General features: G+C 42.3%; 2 protein-coding genes and 1 long non-coding RNA gene across 3 annotated transcripts in view; 2 read left to right on the top strand and 1 right to left on the bottom strand.

Annotated features, from left to right (window-relative positions):
* Positions 1 to 4,829, top strand: part of Hydr1 (phospholipase Hydr1) — a 40,193-nt gene extending 35,364 nt beyond the window's left edge. The window contains exon 8 of the mRNA XM_071688118.1: positions 1,046 to 4,829. Within this exon, the coding sequence (XP_071544219.1) occupies positions 1,046 to 1,284 (239 nt within the window). The 3' untranslated portion in view covers positions 1,285 to 4,829. The remainder of the gene's footprint in view (positions 1 to 1,045) is intronic.
* Positions 1 to 9,821, bottom strand: part of LOC139762884 (uncharacterized) — a 54,382-nt gene extending 44,561 nt beyond the window's left edge. Inside the window, exon 1 of the long non-coding RNA XR_011715860.1 lies at positions 9,454 to 9,821. This is a non-coding gene — a long non-coding RNA (uncharacterized lncRNA). The remainder of the gene's footprint in view (positions 1 to 9,453) is intronic.
* Positions 9,822 to 14,579: 4,758 nt separating this feature from the next.
* LOC139763013 (uncharacterized) overlaps positions 14,580 to 15,591 on the top strand; it is a 30,289-nt gene continuing 29,277 nt past the window's right edge. Inside the window, 1 exon segment of the mRNA XM_071688550.1 lies at positions 14,580 to 14,676. The gene's annotated coding sequence lies outside the window, so the exon portion shown is untranslated.

The following is a 15,591-nucleotide window of genomic DNA, read 5'->3' as shown; positions in this document are numbered from 1 at the left end:
ATTGTGCTAGTCATAAAAAAAAAAAAATATAAGGATATGCCTTAGGCTTTTGAGAGAGAGAGAGAGAGAGAGAGAGAGAGAGAGAGAGAGAGAGAGAGAGAGAGAGAGAGAGAGAAAGAGAGAGAGAGGAGAGAGAGAGAGAGAGAGAGAGAGAGAGAGTCTACATATGTAAGAGTAAAGACATGGTACATATTAGAAGTAAGAAAATATAGGAGTGTAAAAAAGAACTTTCTCCTTGTACCACCCTGATGACATATGGCCTCCAACCATTGTGTCCTTTTTTTGTCCCCTTCCACAAAGATGATATTCCACTCATTAGAGAAGTCTCCCCCTTATCTCCCACCTAGATAACCACCTTCCCATGCGGTGCAGTGTCAAACGCTTTCAGGCAGTCCACCCCCTGATTTCCCACCCTGGTTACCAACTTCCCATGCGGGTCAGTGTCAAACGCTTTCAGGCAGTCCACCACCTGATCTCCCACCTAGATAACCACCTTCCCATGCGGTGCAGTGTCAAACGCTTTCAGGCAGTCCACCCCCTGATTTCCCACCCTGGTTACCAATTTCCCATGGTGCGCAGTGTCAAATGCTTTCAGGCAGTCCAGATACAGATGGTCCATCCATCTTTCCCCCTTCGTCTAAGGCGGCATTTCTCCCTCCACAGAAACTGAAGAGGTCCATTATCCATGACCATCTACTTTCCCTAGTACCCATTTTGCCTGCGGCTCAGCTTATCCCCCCCCCCCCCCCCGCAACCCTTTCTGTAGAATGTCTGATTTACTTTTCGATCATATTACCGTACCTCTTCCCAGTTTCCTTTCGTAGAGAAAAGGTACGAATTTGCCCCCCCCCCCTCCTAATCCTATAAGAAGTAACAAACAAACAACCAAGAAGTAAACATACAAACACCCAAGAAGTAAAACAAACAAACACCTTTCAAGTAACGATTACACAACACCCATTCTCAGGTCCCCCCTTGAAACATAGACTCTGATTGGAATATCATGCTTATGTCCTCTACCCTTTCTTTTTCTTCTCTTGCCCAGGTATCCCCGTGGAAGCTGCCAAGAAATCGAGCCATGTTGCCATCGTGGTAACGGCCCGGGGGGGCCACATTGGTTTCATGGAAGGAGTCCTCCCCACCAACACGTACTACAGTGACCGACTCTACACCCAGCTCATCAAAGGCATCTTCACCAACCTACATTCCATGAAGGACATTAAGACAGAGGCTGATAACTACGCCAAGCAAGTGGCTCAAAGTGGGGACGGGTCTGTGTCGTAGGGTCCCAGAGGCCTTTGGAAAAGTGTGGGTGGGTCTGTGTCGTAGGGTCCCAGAGGCCTTTGGAAAAGTGTGGGTGGGTCTGTGTCGTAGGGTCCCAGAGGCCTTTGGAAAAGTGTGGATGGGTCTCTGTTGTAGGGTCCCAGAGGCCTTTGGAAAAATGTGGGTGGGTCTCTGTCGTAGGGTCCCAGAGGCCTTTGGAAAAGTGTGGGTGGGTCTCTGTTGTAGGGTCCCAGAGGCCTTTGGAAAAGTGTGGGTGGGTCTGTGTCGTAGGGTCCCAGAGGCCTTTGGAAAAGTGTGGGTGGGTCTCTGTTGTAGGGTCCCAGAGGCCTTTGGAAAAGTGTGGGTGGGTCTCTGTTGTAGGGTCCCAGAGGCCTTTGGAAAAGTGTGGGTGGGTCTGTGTCGTAGGGTCCCAGAGGCCTTTGGAAAAGTGTGGATGGGTCTCTGTCGCAGGCCCCAGAGACCTTATAAGTGTTGCTGGGTCTCTATCACAGACCCAGAGACCTCAAGGTCTTGCTGGGTCTCTATCGTAGACCCACAGGCATTTCATATTGACAAATAAAGAATTCCTATTTGTTGGCCACAACAGAACTGATTGTGAAGACGAACCCAAGTACATGTAAACATGTAAACATGCCTCTTTTGAACAAAGAGTCCAAAACACAAGAGATGGACAGATGTGTAAAGTTCAATATTTTTTTTTTTTCTTTTTTTGGAGCAGTCTGACACTTTTCTGGGAACCATATGGGTTCGAAACCTTGGCATGGCAGTCAAACAACACACCCCCCCGACACACAGACACAACCTAGGTGTTCATCCTCCCTTCTGTGCTAGTGAAAATATAATTCAAGGAACTGAGAGTGTGTGAACAAGGAAGGACATTACAAAAATGGTGCAGTTTAACCTACGATAGACCAGAAAGTTCAATTTATGATAGACCAGAAAGTTCACTCTATGATAGACCAGAAACTTCAATCTACGATAGACCAAAAAAGTTCAACCTGTGTTAGACAGTTCCTGAAAATCGTATCCAAAGATCATACCTCACAGAAAATGACATCAGAGTGAAATGGTCCCTGGCATAGATTGGGAAAATATGTGGACACAACACACTTAAATAGTAAGTGTACATAGATAGCACACATACACATACTGGGGAGGTGTTTTTTGTGTGTGTGTGTGTGTGTGTGTGTGTATACTGAAGATATGGTATGTATATAAAATGTTAAATGACTGGGCAAGACAGGTGTAGGAAAAAAAGAAAAGAAAAGAAACCTTCCTGAGCAACACATGAACAGCAATGACCAATAGTGATTGACACACACACACACACACACACACACACACACACACACACACACTTACACACACACACACACACTTGTGGCACTTTTACACACATGTTAAGTGAATGGATCACCGCATTATGCCCAAAGTTTAAATGGTGAAGCCCCAAGTGTGGTTAAACCCCCCCTTCTCCCCATTCAGTAAGCACTTCACTGCCCAGACACGGATGCACAACCAACAAACTAATGTTAATTGGACCATATCAGTATGGGACAGTCCGTGTGCAGCGGGGTAGCGACGGGAATGGATGAAGGCAAGCGAGTATGAAAATGCACATGTGTATATATATATATATATATATATATATATATATATATATATATATATATATATATGTGTGTGTGTGTGTGTGTGTGTGTGTATATATGTATATGTTGATAGGTATATGTATGTATATGTGCGTACAGGGACTTTTATGTATATATATGTGTGTATATGAGTGGATGAGCCATTATTCGTCTGTTTCCAATTGCTACCTCGCTGATGCGGAAAAAAAACAATTAAGTATAGTAATAATAATAACAATAATGATAATAATAGCAATAAACATGTTAGAATAATGTGAAGAAACACCTCTGTGGTAACAGAGTGCTGGATGAAATGTAATATGGTAACTGATGAGATTAATATAAAGTGGTAAAGTACGAACGTTTAAGAAATGGATTCCCCCCTTTTTTACGCAATATAGAAAGCCTTTTTTTTTGTACAACGAGGGGATGAAAATGGTTCTACAGAAGTATTAAAAGGTTGAAGTACGGAATGGGGGTGGGGGGGCGTCTTCGTCGCCCCCCCTCCCCCATGTGAGCAGAGAGAGAGAGAGAGAGAGAGAGAGAATGGTAATTGTAGATACGAACCCCAAGAGGGTCGAGTCCATAATAGCATGGAGTGGTTCTTTGAACTCTGTAGGGTATGTAACGCGTGTGTGGCAGGGGATGGCGACGGGAATGGATGAAGGCAGCCAGTATGAATATGCACATGGGTATATATATATGTATAAGTCTGTGTATGTATGTGTACGTATACTTTCAAATGTATATGTATGTATATGTGCGTGTGAGGGCTTTTATGTATAAACATGTGTGTGTGGGTAGGTGGGTTGGGCCATTTCCTCCTCTGTTTCCTTGCGCTACCTCGCAAACGCGGGAGACGGCGGTTAAGTATAGTAATATAACAACAGTAAATGGAAGTTAGGAGTAAGATATCCAAAAAAGGGAATGAAGGAGTGAAAAACATACATTTAATAACAGTGCTGTAAACAAGATGAGAGGAAGTGGCTATACGAGACAATGGAAAAAAAAATGTCCAAAGTTGATTCCAGTAAAAGGTCGTGTGGCGCCCCGATGAATGCAATGCCAGCCATGTCCATTTGAAAGCAACACCAACCAACACACATTTAAGTCTACAGACGATGGTTTAGTTAATGGCTATCACTAGAACTCTGTCTGTTCCTCAAAGTTAATGGCTGCCACTAGAACTCTGTCTTGTTCCTCAAAGTTAATGGCTGCCACTACAACACAGTCTGTTCCTCAAAGTTAATGGCTGCCACTACAACACAGTCTGTTCCTCAAAGTTAATGGCTGCCACCACAACACTGTTCCTCAAAGTTATGTACTCAGGTCTCTCAAAAGTGCCCATTCTTCGAGTGAGACTCGAGTTCACTAGCCCACACTTCTAGGATATGGCACAAAACATACACATACAGAGCCATAAATCTTTATAATAGTTTCTATTTTCTTTTCATACTTATTCGCCATTTCCCGCGTTAGCGAGGTAGCGTTAAGACTAGAGGACTTTGAACCTTAAGAGGCAATATCCTCACTTGGGAGCCCACCTTCAATATCTTCACTTGGCCACCTTCTCTGTTCCGTCTTTTGGGAAACTGAAAACGAGAGGGGAGGATTTCCAATCTCCCTCCACCTTTTAGTCACCTTCTACGACACGAAGGGAATACGCGAGAGGTATTCTTTCTCCCCTATCCCAAGGGGATAAAAGGTCGTTTTTTATATTCTAAAAAAAATCTTTCTTAAAACCAGTGCCCTAAATTACACCCAAAGTTCACATTAACGAACAGTAGAGACATATTTACATGGCCAATGAAATAAGAAAACACACCCAAAATATGAATTAATAAGTCACAAAATGGATTAATGCACAATAAAGGCATATTTACATGGCCCATAAAATACAAAACACACACAAAATATGAATTAATAAGTCACAAAATGGAATAATGCACAGTAAAGGCATATTTACATTGCCCTTAAAATAGAACACACACTCAAAATATGAATCAATGTCACAAAATGGATTAATGCACAGTGGAGACATATTTACATGGCCCTTAAAATAAAAAACACACTCAAAATGTGAATCAATAAGTCACAAAATGGATTAATGCATAGTAAAGGCATATTCACATTGCACTTCTCAATGTGGAAATGTGGACTCCTTAGGAACAAGATGTTCTTCAGTGAAACTGTACCCTGGTGTCATCAACAATGGGTGATATGGATGTGCGAATGGTGAATTTTCACCTCAGGTACGTATAAGTGTGTGTGAATTTCCACCTCAACTGTGTGTTTGTGGATTCTGCCTTCCAATGACATCTGGGCATTTAAGAATTCACCTTTAGGGATGCTGTGTCCATCAGACGAAAGACAGAGGACTACATTATCAACATCTCTATGCAACAGGGAAGTCCACCTAACCCTGCTTCTATGAGGAGTGGGACCTTAAGGTTTTGGTGGGACAAGATCAAATCCCAAAGGTATTAGACTATCATACACACATTTCATTTCTAACACTTGGAACTGGGATATCCCACATGTCATTCTCCCAGCTATAAGTCATAGCTCATGGCTGGCTTTGGACCCGTCCAATCTCTGTTCCAAGCCTCTGTCATTAAACGGCAATATCCAATCACATCTAACCTTAGCCACTGATGGATGCATATCCACTTAGCCCCACTCTCCCATCCACAAAAAGGCCACAACCATCACTGTGGATATGAGACATCCATTCGAACACTTCCACCCACAACATCCACCCACATTCCTTCCCCCCCAAATGTCAACACCCCCAAACACCAGATGACACCAGTACAACACACACATTACCTCCCTTGGCAACAACAACCCCCTCAAAGAACCCCCCCCCCTTACACATACACACACACACACACACACACACACACACATTAAACATTGTCCAATCAGTATCGATGGTAACAAATATAAACCCCATGATCTTACACGAACTTAACCCTCCAAAGAAAACGGGGATAGGCACAGCTTTCATCCAAGAAACCAGACTGACGCAAAATTCCCCATTCTCTAACTGACACTGCACAACACAATCAAAAAAGACGAACATTCTCGAAGGCTCACCAGTCTATTTCCTTTTTACACTTATTGCCCCTTCCACCTGAATGAGGTAGCGAGAGGAATTAAGGAAGACTGGCTTCATACGACACACACACACATCCAGTCTCCAGGGAATATGTACAATGCACCAAAACCACATACGTATGAGATGACTTTGATTAAAGCCGGCCGGGCCACCTCAGCCAACACTAATACAAGTTCTCCTTCTTATGAACACACGTACTGTACGCACACCCAACATATACTATGTGGATTTAAGATGACACAAGCCACACCAGCCTGGAACCCCCTCCCCCACACACACATGAACATCATCCCCTTCCCTTCACTTACACTCTCAATAGATTGTAGCAACGGATCAGACTTCTACATCAACAAAACAGACGAAAATATCTTGCTCAATAGCAATCCTGGTCCTTAACGTGACATCTTCAACCACAATAAAATCCTACACGCCTGGAAACATGCCAGCCTGACATCCTCCAAATCCCCTTCCTCCTATTGCTTCCATTTCACGATCATTCATCCATATTCAAACTCTTCAGACACTCCTTCATGCCCAAATCATCAAAGATAACCCAACACGACTCCCAGATCCATGCAACCCACAACCACAAAGTTCCCACCACATATGACTGCACCTAACCATAGTGCACCCCCTCCCGCACATTACTAGTAACAATAAACATAAAACACTGAACACTGTCTCCTGGTCTAACCTGAAACAAAAGACAGTTGACATTATCCTCAATGAATACGGTTGGAGTCCCCCATGAAGCTGTTCTTTCTCCAACTTTCTTCATCCTCTTCCTGCATGGCTTCGCCCCGCCCCCCCTATACCATAATGTGAATATATTTTCATATGCAAACAACCTTAAACTACACCAATATACACATGGATATACATAAACGGCTTAATGTAGACTTCTGTCCGTGACTGGAGCCTTCAATATATATATATATATATATATATATATATATATATATATATATATATATATAATATATATATATTATATATTAGAAAGGATCACAATTTTGCGCGTAATCAAGATATTCCTATCAGTCCACGGGGGAAATGAAACACGATAACTTCCCAAGTGCACTTTCGTGTAATAATCACATCATCAGGGGAGACACAAGAGAGAAATACAACAGTCAGTTGTTATACATAGGACGCCATTTGGTAAATATGTTTACCAAATGGCGTCCACGCTTCGTCTCTTCGATGTATATCAACTGACTGTTATATTTCTCTCTTGTGTCTCCCCTGATGATGATGCGATTATTACACGAAAGTGCACTTGGGAATTTATCGTGTTTCATTTTCCCCGTGGACTCATAGGAATATCTTGATCACGCACAAAATTGTGATCCTTTCACAAGTAGTGGTGATGTGAGAAGGAGATGGAATGAGTATTTTGAAGGTTTGTTGAATGTGTCTGATGACAGAGTGGCAGATATAGGGTGTTTGGGTCGAGGTGGTGTGCAAAGTGAGAGGGTTAGGGAAAATGATTTGGTAAACAGAGAAGAGGTAGTAAAAGCTTTGCGGAAGATGAAAGCCGGCAAGGCAGCAGGTTTGGATGGTATTGCAGTGGAATTTGTTAAAAAAGGGGGTGACTGTATTGTTGACTGGTTGGTAAGGTTATTTAATGTATGTATGACTCATGGTGAGGTGCCTGAGGATTGGCGGAATGCTTGCATAGTGCCGTTGTACAAAGGCAAAGGGGATAAGAGTGAGTGCTCAAATTACAGAGGTATAAGTTTGTTGAGTATTCCTGGTAAATTATATGGGAGGGTATTGATTGAGAGGGTGAAGGCATGTACAGAGCATCAGATTGGGGAAGAGCAGTGTGGTTTCAGAAGTGGTAGAGGATGTGTGGATCAGGTGTTTGCTTTGAAGAATGTATGTGAGAAATACTTAGAAAAGCAAATGGATTTGTATGTAGCATTTATGGATCTGGAGAAGGCATATGATAGAGTTGATAGAGATGCTCTGTGGAAGGTATTAAGAATATATGGTGTGGGAGGCAAGTTGTTAGAAGCAGTGAAAAGTTTTTATCGAGGATGTAAGGCATGTGTACGTGTAGGAAGAGAGGAAAGTGATTGGTTCTCAGTGAATGTAGGTTTGCGGCAGGGGTGTGTGATGTCTCCATGGTTGTTTAATTTGTTTATGGATGGGGTTGTTAGGGAGGTAAATGCAAGAGTTTTGGAAAGAGGGGCAAGTATGAAGTCTGTTGGGGATGAGAGAGCTTGGGAAGTGAGTCAGTTGTTGTTCGCTGATGATACAGCGCTGGTGGCGGATTCATGTGAGAAACTGCAGAAGCTGGTGACGGAGTTTGGTAAAGTGTGTGGAAGAAGAAAGTTAAGAGTAAATGTCAATAAGAGCAAGGTTATTAGGTACAGTAGGGTTGAGGGTCAAGTCAATTGGGAGGTGAGTTTGAATGGTGAGAGGCTGGAGGAAGTGAAGTGTTTTAGATATCTGGGAGTGGATCTGTCAGCGGATGGAACCATGGAAGCGGAAGTGGATCATAGGGTGGGGGAGGGGGCGAAAATTTTGGGAGCCTTGAAAAATGTGTGGAAGTCGAGAACATTATCCCGGAAAGCAAAAATGGGTATGTTTGAAGGAATAGTAGTTCCAACAATGTTGTATGGTTGCGAGGCGTGGGCTATGGATAGAGTTGTGCGCAGGAGGATGGATGTGCTGGAAATGAGATGTTTGAGGACAATGTGTGGTGTGAGGTGGTTTGATCGAGTAAGCAACGTAAGGGTAAGAGAGATGTGTGGAAATAAAAAGAGCGTGGTTGAGAGAGCAGAAGAGGGTGTTTTGAAATGGTTTGGGCACATGGAGAGAATGAGTGAGGAAAGATTGACCAAGAGGATATATGTGTCGGAGGTGGAGGGAACGAGGAGAAGAGGGAGACCAAATTGGAGGTGGAAAGATGGAGTGAAAAGGATTTTGTGTGATCGGGGCCTGAACATGCAGGAGGGTGAAAGGAGGGCAAGGAATAGAGTGAATTGGAGCGATGTGGTATACAGGGGTTGACGTGCTGTCAGTGGATTGAATCAAGGCATGTGAAGCGTCTGGGGTAAACCATGGAAGGCTGTGTAGGTATGTATATTTGCGTGTGTGGACGTGTGTATGTACATGTGTATGGGGGGGGTTGGGCCATTTCTTTCGTCTGTTTCCTTGCGCTACCTCGCAAACGCGGGAGACAGCGACAAAGTATAAAAAAAAAAAAAAAAAAAAAAAATATATATATATATATATATATATATATATATATATATATACAAAAGTAGATAGATTAGATAAGACAGATATTCCCGCGGTTCACAAGCAAATATCCCAGCAAAAAATACTACTAAAACAACTGGATAATCCTAACCAAAATGTAGATAAATAAAGAAATGAAAATTACATTTAATCTCTACTGCATACCTTTGTTTACCGAAGGTGGCCCACGGGCGGCCCAGGGATATGTCACTGCCTGGCGGGCTACTTGGCCAATATGGAGCGACGCGCCGCCCTCACTGGCCGGCCGCTATCGTAAGCGTCATCACCTTACGTCCGGGAATGGCGGATCGGCGACTGTAAGGCAATCAAGACGTGATATTTAGCACCAACTGAGCTTACTACTCCACCTCGAACGGCGCCGACTTCGAAAAGTATAAGAAACATAACATCCATTGCATTCATGCGGGATGAAAACAATAGAAGACTAAAATACCTTAGAATAAAGTCTTCGAATTTGAAGAGAAACAATTGGATCGTCTTACTCAAGCTTTGGACACTACTGTACCTCTAACCTAAATATATACGATTTACATAATGAATAATAATTCGTTTTTCTGCCTCTTTTAGTGAATCGTGGAATACTTATTTCATATTTTTGTAATTAATAAAATTAGAAATCTAATCATAGGTGAAAAAGTTCATTAACAGTTACTAATTGCATCGAAATACCGGTAAATGTAAGGTTCTAAAATACTGATTTAGCGCAAGAGTTTCCATATTTACTGATGTTTGATATTACGAAAGTATTATCATGTTTCCTACATTCAAAAGCAACTTATCTCAAACTGGAAATGCATATAACTGTAAAAATGAATATCATCAGAAAAATAAAGGAGCGAAAACATACGTCGTCAAAATGTCGTCTTCAAAACAAAAGTTTACCTTATAAGGGAAGGTTTCTCAACCCGCTTAATTTTCATGGCGACGAAAAAATAAAAATAAAAGAAATACTTCAGAAAATGTTGAACTTCATAAGAAACCCATCATTAAGCCACTAATTCGCGTAAATGCAGAACCTCAGAGCAAAATAGGCAATTACTAAAGGAAAATTAGGATAATATCTAAAAGAATGAAACACCTCATAAACAATGTATATATTGTCGACACGGGTGGAAAATTTTTTGTAAACAATGATTGTTACCTCAGTACTAGCCATGATTACCGAAATATTAAATAAAAATTTATTTCACGCTCGTAAAAGAATTTTTTTTTTGTAACGAATTTGGTATTTTATTATTTTATTATTATTGAAGAGATTGGAAGTAAAGATTTGGCTAGCTTGTAACCCTTAACCCTTGTACCAATCCTTGCTCGCTTATTTCGCCTCTGACTTTCCCTTTTTTTTTTTTTTGCACTTGAATGAGAATGATTTCTTGTCTGTGTTCAATTCATTTGCATATTATTTACGCATCATGTTGATGATTGCACTTTTGCTGTGTTTACCTCATTTGCATATTATTTACGTATCATGTTGATCATTCCACTTTGCTGTGTTTACCTCATTTGCATATTATTTACGTATCATGTTGATCATTCCACTTTGCTGTGTTTACCTCATTTGCATATTATTTACGTATCATGTTGATCATTCCACTTTGCTGTGTTTACCTCATTTGCATATTATTCACGTATCATGTTGATCATTCCACTTTGCTGTGTTTACCTCATTTGCATATTATTCACGTATCATGTTGAGGATTGCACTTTGCAGTTGTCAATGCACTTTTTAATAGCATGAGGGAAAATAGCAACAATATACACTCAAACTGTGCTACGAAATTTTATCTCCATATCTTTCTAAAAAATCATGCGTTTTCTTCTTTTTAGATTAAAAACGTCATAGCCCAACCCTGATATAATGCAAACAAATATAAATGAGTCCATTTTCTCTTTATAAACATAACTTAATCTGTTCCCCACAAGCTCTCGTCATTATTATAGGTGTCGTAATTAATTTCTTTTCCCAATGGGAGCAGCTATTTCATAAGTAAAGGGAGGAAGGGGGAGGGGGGCTAATTGCCCCAATTATGGAATACTCATCACACATCTGGGGTGGATCTTCGTCACACTCTCCCCCTCCCCCCCCCCCCCCCCCCCCCCCCCCCCCTCTCTCTCTCTCTCTCTCTCTCTCTCTCTCTCTCTCTCTCTCTCTCTCTCTCTCTCTCTCTCTCTCTCTCTCTTTCCAACTCCAAAGGTTTGGGCTTGTGGTACACAATTTTGACCCGCTGCTTCCTCCAGTGAAACCCATCACCCGAGAATTGTCCATTATAATGCCCTTTGCATTCTCCCAAAGACCACGGAACCATGATCAATTTGTTCTCGTTTTCTTTTCGCCTATATCCCCTCCGAGGGGGGGCTTTGATAGAGTCTTGTTTTCCCTGCTTTGTGGGTGACTATAAGAATAATCTGTCCTTGATATACAGGGAAAGAATTAGTTTAGGAATGATATTCCTGGTGTCGTGTCGTAGTGAAGATCATACAACGAAGAGACGTAGCCAGGACGCCATTTGGTCAACAAGTGACTACAAGAATGGAGGTGGGGTGCGTTCGAATCTGGCAACACGCATATCATAAACTTATTATCCATATATCTATCAATTACCACATTTTAGACCAAAAACAAATATCTCAAAACATTCCTTGAATTAAATCCTATTGTAATTCAAATGTCATTGGAATTACATATCGAAAGATAACTGGGAAAGTAATTATTTACTAGTACAGAAAATATAGCTTAGTGTCCCCTCCTCCCTCAACACTAACAGAAAACTGCCCTCTCCTCCGCTCCCTGAACCACTTGGGAAACGAAACACCGCCTCCATACCTCCACCTACAATCACTCCCTCTTCCCCCATCTCCAAAACCCGCCACCGCCTCTAAACTCTCCCTCCTTGGAGGCAAACGTAGGCTCTCAATGTCTATATATATTTACCCAATATAAAGAATATATTGTTGGTTACAGACGCCTAGCAATAACTTCCATATTTAGCAGCATTTCTGGTCGAAAATGGGGCTTGATCTTGATCATCCTAGAGTTTGGAGCGGGGCGTTGGCCCAAAACTTCCTTGGGGATCAAACATGTCTTCGGAAAAGGAGAGAAAATAAGCCATTCTCTCTGACATTCTTATTTATTTGCGCGTCCACATTTTCGACTAAACTGCCAATTTAGCCGACATTTCAGAAGTTTGAAATGTCAGGACAGTGGCTTATGTTTGCTTAATAACCTACACCCGCTGTGGAACCTTATGGGAGTCTATTGTGGGCGGGGGAATCGAATATTGGATCGAGAAAACAAAAGACGATCAGAAATAACCTATAAAGTTAAAGGGATTTTACTTATACTGAAGGGATCAGACACACACACACACACATACATTGTTTATTTATCAACATCATTCTATCATACTTGATCGCCGTTTTACACGTCAGCAAGGTAGCGCCAGGAAACAGATGAAGAACGGCCTATCCACTCCTATACACACACACACACACACACACACATATATATATATATATATATATATATATATATATATATATATATATATATATATACATATATACATAAACGTCCATATACGTACATATATATATATATCAACATATACATACATCATACAAACCTCCAACAGCCAGGATCGAACCCGGGACCCCCTGTGCCACAGGCGGGAGCGCTACCGCTAGGCTATGAGCGCTCCCGCCTGTGGCACAGGGGGTCCCGGGTTCGATTCTGGCTGTTGGAGGTTCGTATGTTCTATGAAGGTGCTCGTTCCGATGCACTTTGTTCGTATAGACATACATATACATACACATACACAGAGATATTCATATAGACCCATGTCCATATTCATATTTTCTTGCCTTCATCCATCCCCGGCGCCACTGCGCCCCATAGGAAAACAGCATCGCTACCCTCCTGGTTGATAGAGATCTCCTCTCTCGTCAAAGACTCTTCGCTTACTGAGGTCTCGTCTGGCCAAGACATAACCCATGGTTATTTTTGTCCAGGTCAACACTCTCACAACACCTGATGTATTGATGCTTTGATTTGATGACTAAGTCGGTGTTCAGGACAACAAGAAGCTGGTTCGTATGTGTCATCTGAATCTTCTGATAACCTCCAGAAGCCAGTGAGAACCCGAATGGACAACTGCGGAAGAGCATTCTCCCGTGGTCTAACTACCAGAGCCGTCTGGGCGGTGATACACAGCCTTACCTCGAGCAGGGCCCACTATTTCGTCTTATTTTCTTGATCTTCCATTTGCAATCCACTAATGGTACATGTGTGCAACTGATCCAAACGCTCCGATACGCCCAATCTGGACTGTATTGAAGGTTGATGGTGAAAACACCCCTTTGGAAATACCAGTCATGGGTCGTTAGTACGTCACGCCTTGAAATTCCATCTTAGGCATTTGAGGGAATGTCAGTGTCCGCTGAGACGACATAGGTAACTCCTAACGGTGGATGAACAGCTGGGCTGACTGTGGACCAATCGCCGCGACTAGAATTCGAACCCTTAGCGGCCCATGAATACTTCACCACCCAGGTCTATTTCCAAGGTATTTTTTTTTTTTCCAAAAGAAGGAACAGAGAAGGGGGCCAGGTGAGGATATTCCCTCAAAGGCCCAGTCCTCTGTTCTTAACGCTACCTCGCTAACGCGGGAAATGGCGAATAGTTTGAAAGAAAAAGAAATATATATATATATATATATTTTATATATATATATATATATATATATATATATATATATATATATATATATATATATATATATATATATATATGAGTCCACGGGGAAAATGAAACAGGATAAGTTGCCAAGTGCACTTTCGTGTAATAATCACATCATCAGGAGAGACACAAGAGAGAAATATAACAGAGAGAAATATACATATGGCTTTTCTGCTCTTACCCCCACTAATCTCTGAGTTTTGTGAGACCTCCCCATATATCATAAACAGTCTAAATTGGTCTATCCTCTTCTGAGCTCCTTCGTAAATAAATGCCCAAAAGATGGCAACAGTCAAATATCCGCTCGCGCTCTGATATTTTGGACATAAACTCGTCTCTAATTCACGTACACCAGACGGAACTATCGATAAATTGGTAAATTATTCAAAATTGGACCCGAGAGGCAAAAATGAGTCAGAGGAAAGGTGATATTCATCGCCCAGGCTTCTAAAATAAGGGCCAGGAAAGGGTAAAGAAAAAAAAATCTTGAAGCCTTTGGCAACTTTCTTTGTTGACAAGGTCTTCATGGCTGCCATTGGCCCGGGTCGTCTCTCACTCCCATCCCTGCCTTTCAACCAGCTCGTTCTGCCTCTCACAAGTTCTCACACCTTCGTCCTCTCTCTCGGCAAGAGGTAAGCACCCTCTCCCTCTCCCTGTAAGGTGAGAGTAATGGCATAACTCTCCCTACGCCATTATTTGAGAGATTAAAGTGATGGGTCGTAGAAGCAAATTTTGACTCGGGGGTTTCTCTTAAAAGTTCTTTTTACACCTATTTTTGCTTTTAGTCTTGATCTATATCGTGTAAATGTCATTATTATCAGTAATTATCTTATCTAGTAATTACATACTGTCTTTATCTCATGACTACGTCATTTGCAGTTGTGTATTTCAGCTGAAATAGGCGAGGGTACGAATGGCCATACGAAGGACCAAGTAAACATTGATTGACCCCCTTGGCCCTTTGTGCCCAAGGGCCGTACCTACGTGCCCAAGGGCCATAATTACGTGGCCAAGGGCCTTACCTACGTGCCCAAGGGCCGTACCTTCGTGCCTAAGGGCCATAATTACGTGGCCAAGGGCCATACCTACGTGGCCAAGGGCCATACCTACGTGGCCAAGGGCCATAATTACGTGGCCAAGGGCCATACCTACGTGCCCAAGGGCTGTACCTATGTGCCCAAGGGCCATAACTACGTGCCCAAGGGCTATACCCTTTGTTCCCAAGGGCCGTACCTACGTGCCCAAGGGCCTTACCTTCTCAAGGGCCATAATTACGTGGCCAAGGGCCATAACTACGTGCCCAAGGGCCATACCTACGTGCCCAAGGGCCTTATCTTCCCAAGGGCCATAATTACGTGCCCAAGGGCCATACCTACGTGCCCAAGGGCCGTAACTTCGTGCAAATTAGAGTTTATTTTAGGTGATGGGAGGGTGGGGGGTTCAGGTCAGCCATTGAGTAAGGGGGAGAGAGTAACGAATATTTTTACAGTGGGTAATTAGGGAATAGCCTAGTTTAGCTGGGTAATTAAGGGCAGCCTAGCCTAGCT

This window comes from Panulirus ornatus, chromosome 45 (assembly GCF_036320965.1).
Source record: "Panulirus ornatus isolate Po-2019 chromosome 45, ASM3632096v1, whole genome shotgun sequence".
Taxonomy (NCBI): Eukaryota; Metazoa; Arthropoda; class Malacostraca; order Decapoda; family Palinuridae; genus Panulirus; species Panulirus ornatus.
Note: the sequence above shows the minus strand (reverse complement) of the source record. Positions and strands in the feature narration are given on the sequence as shown.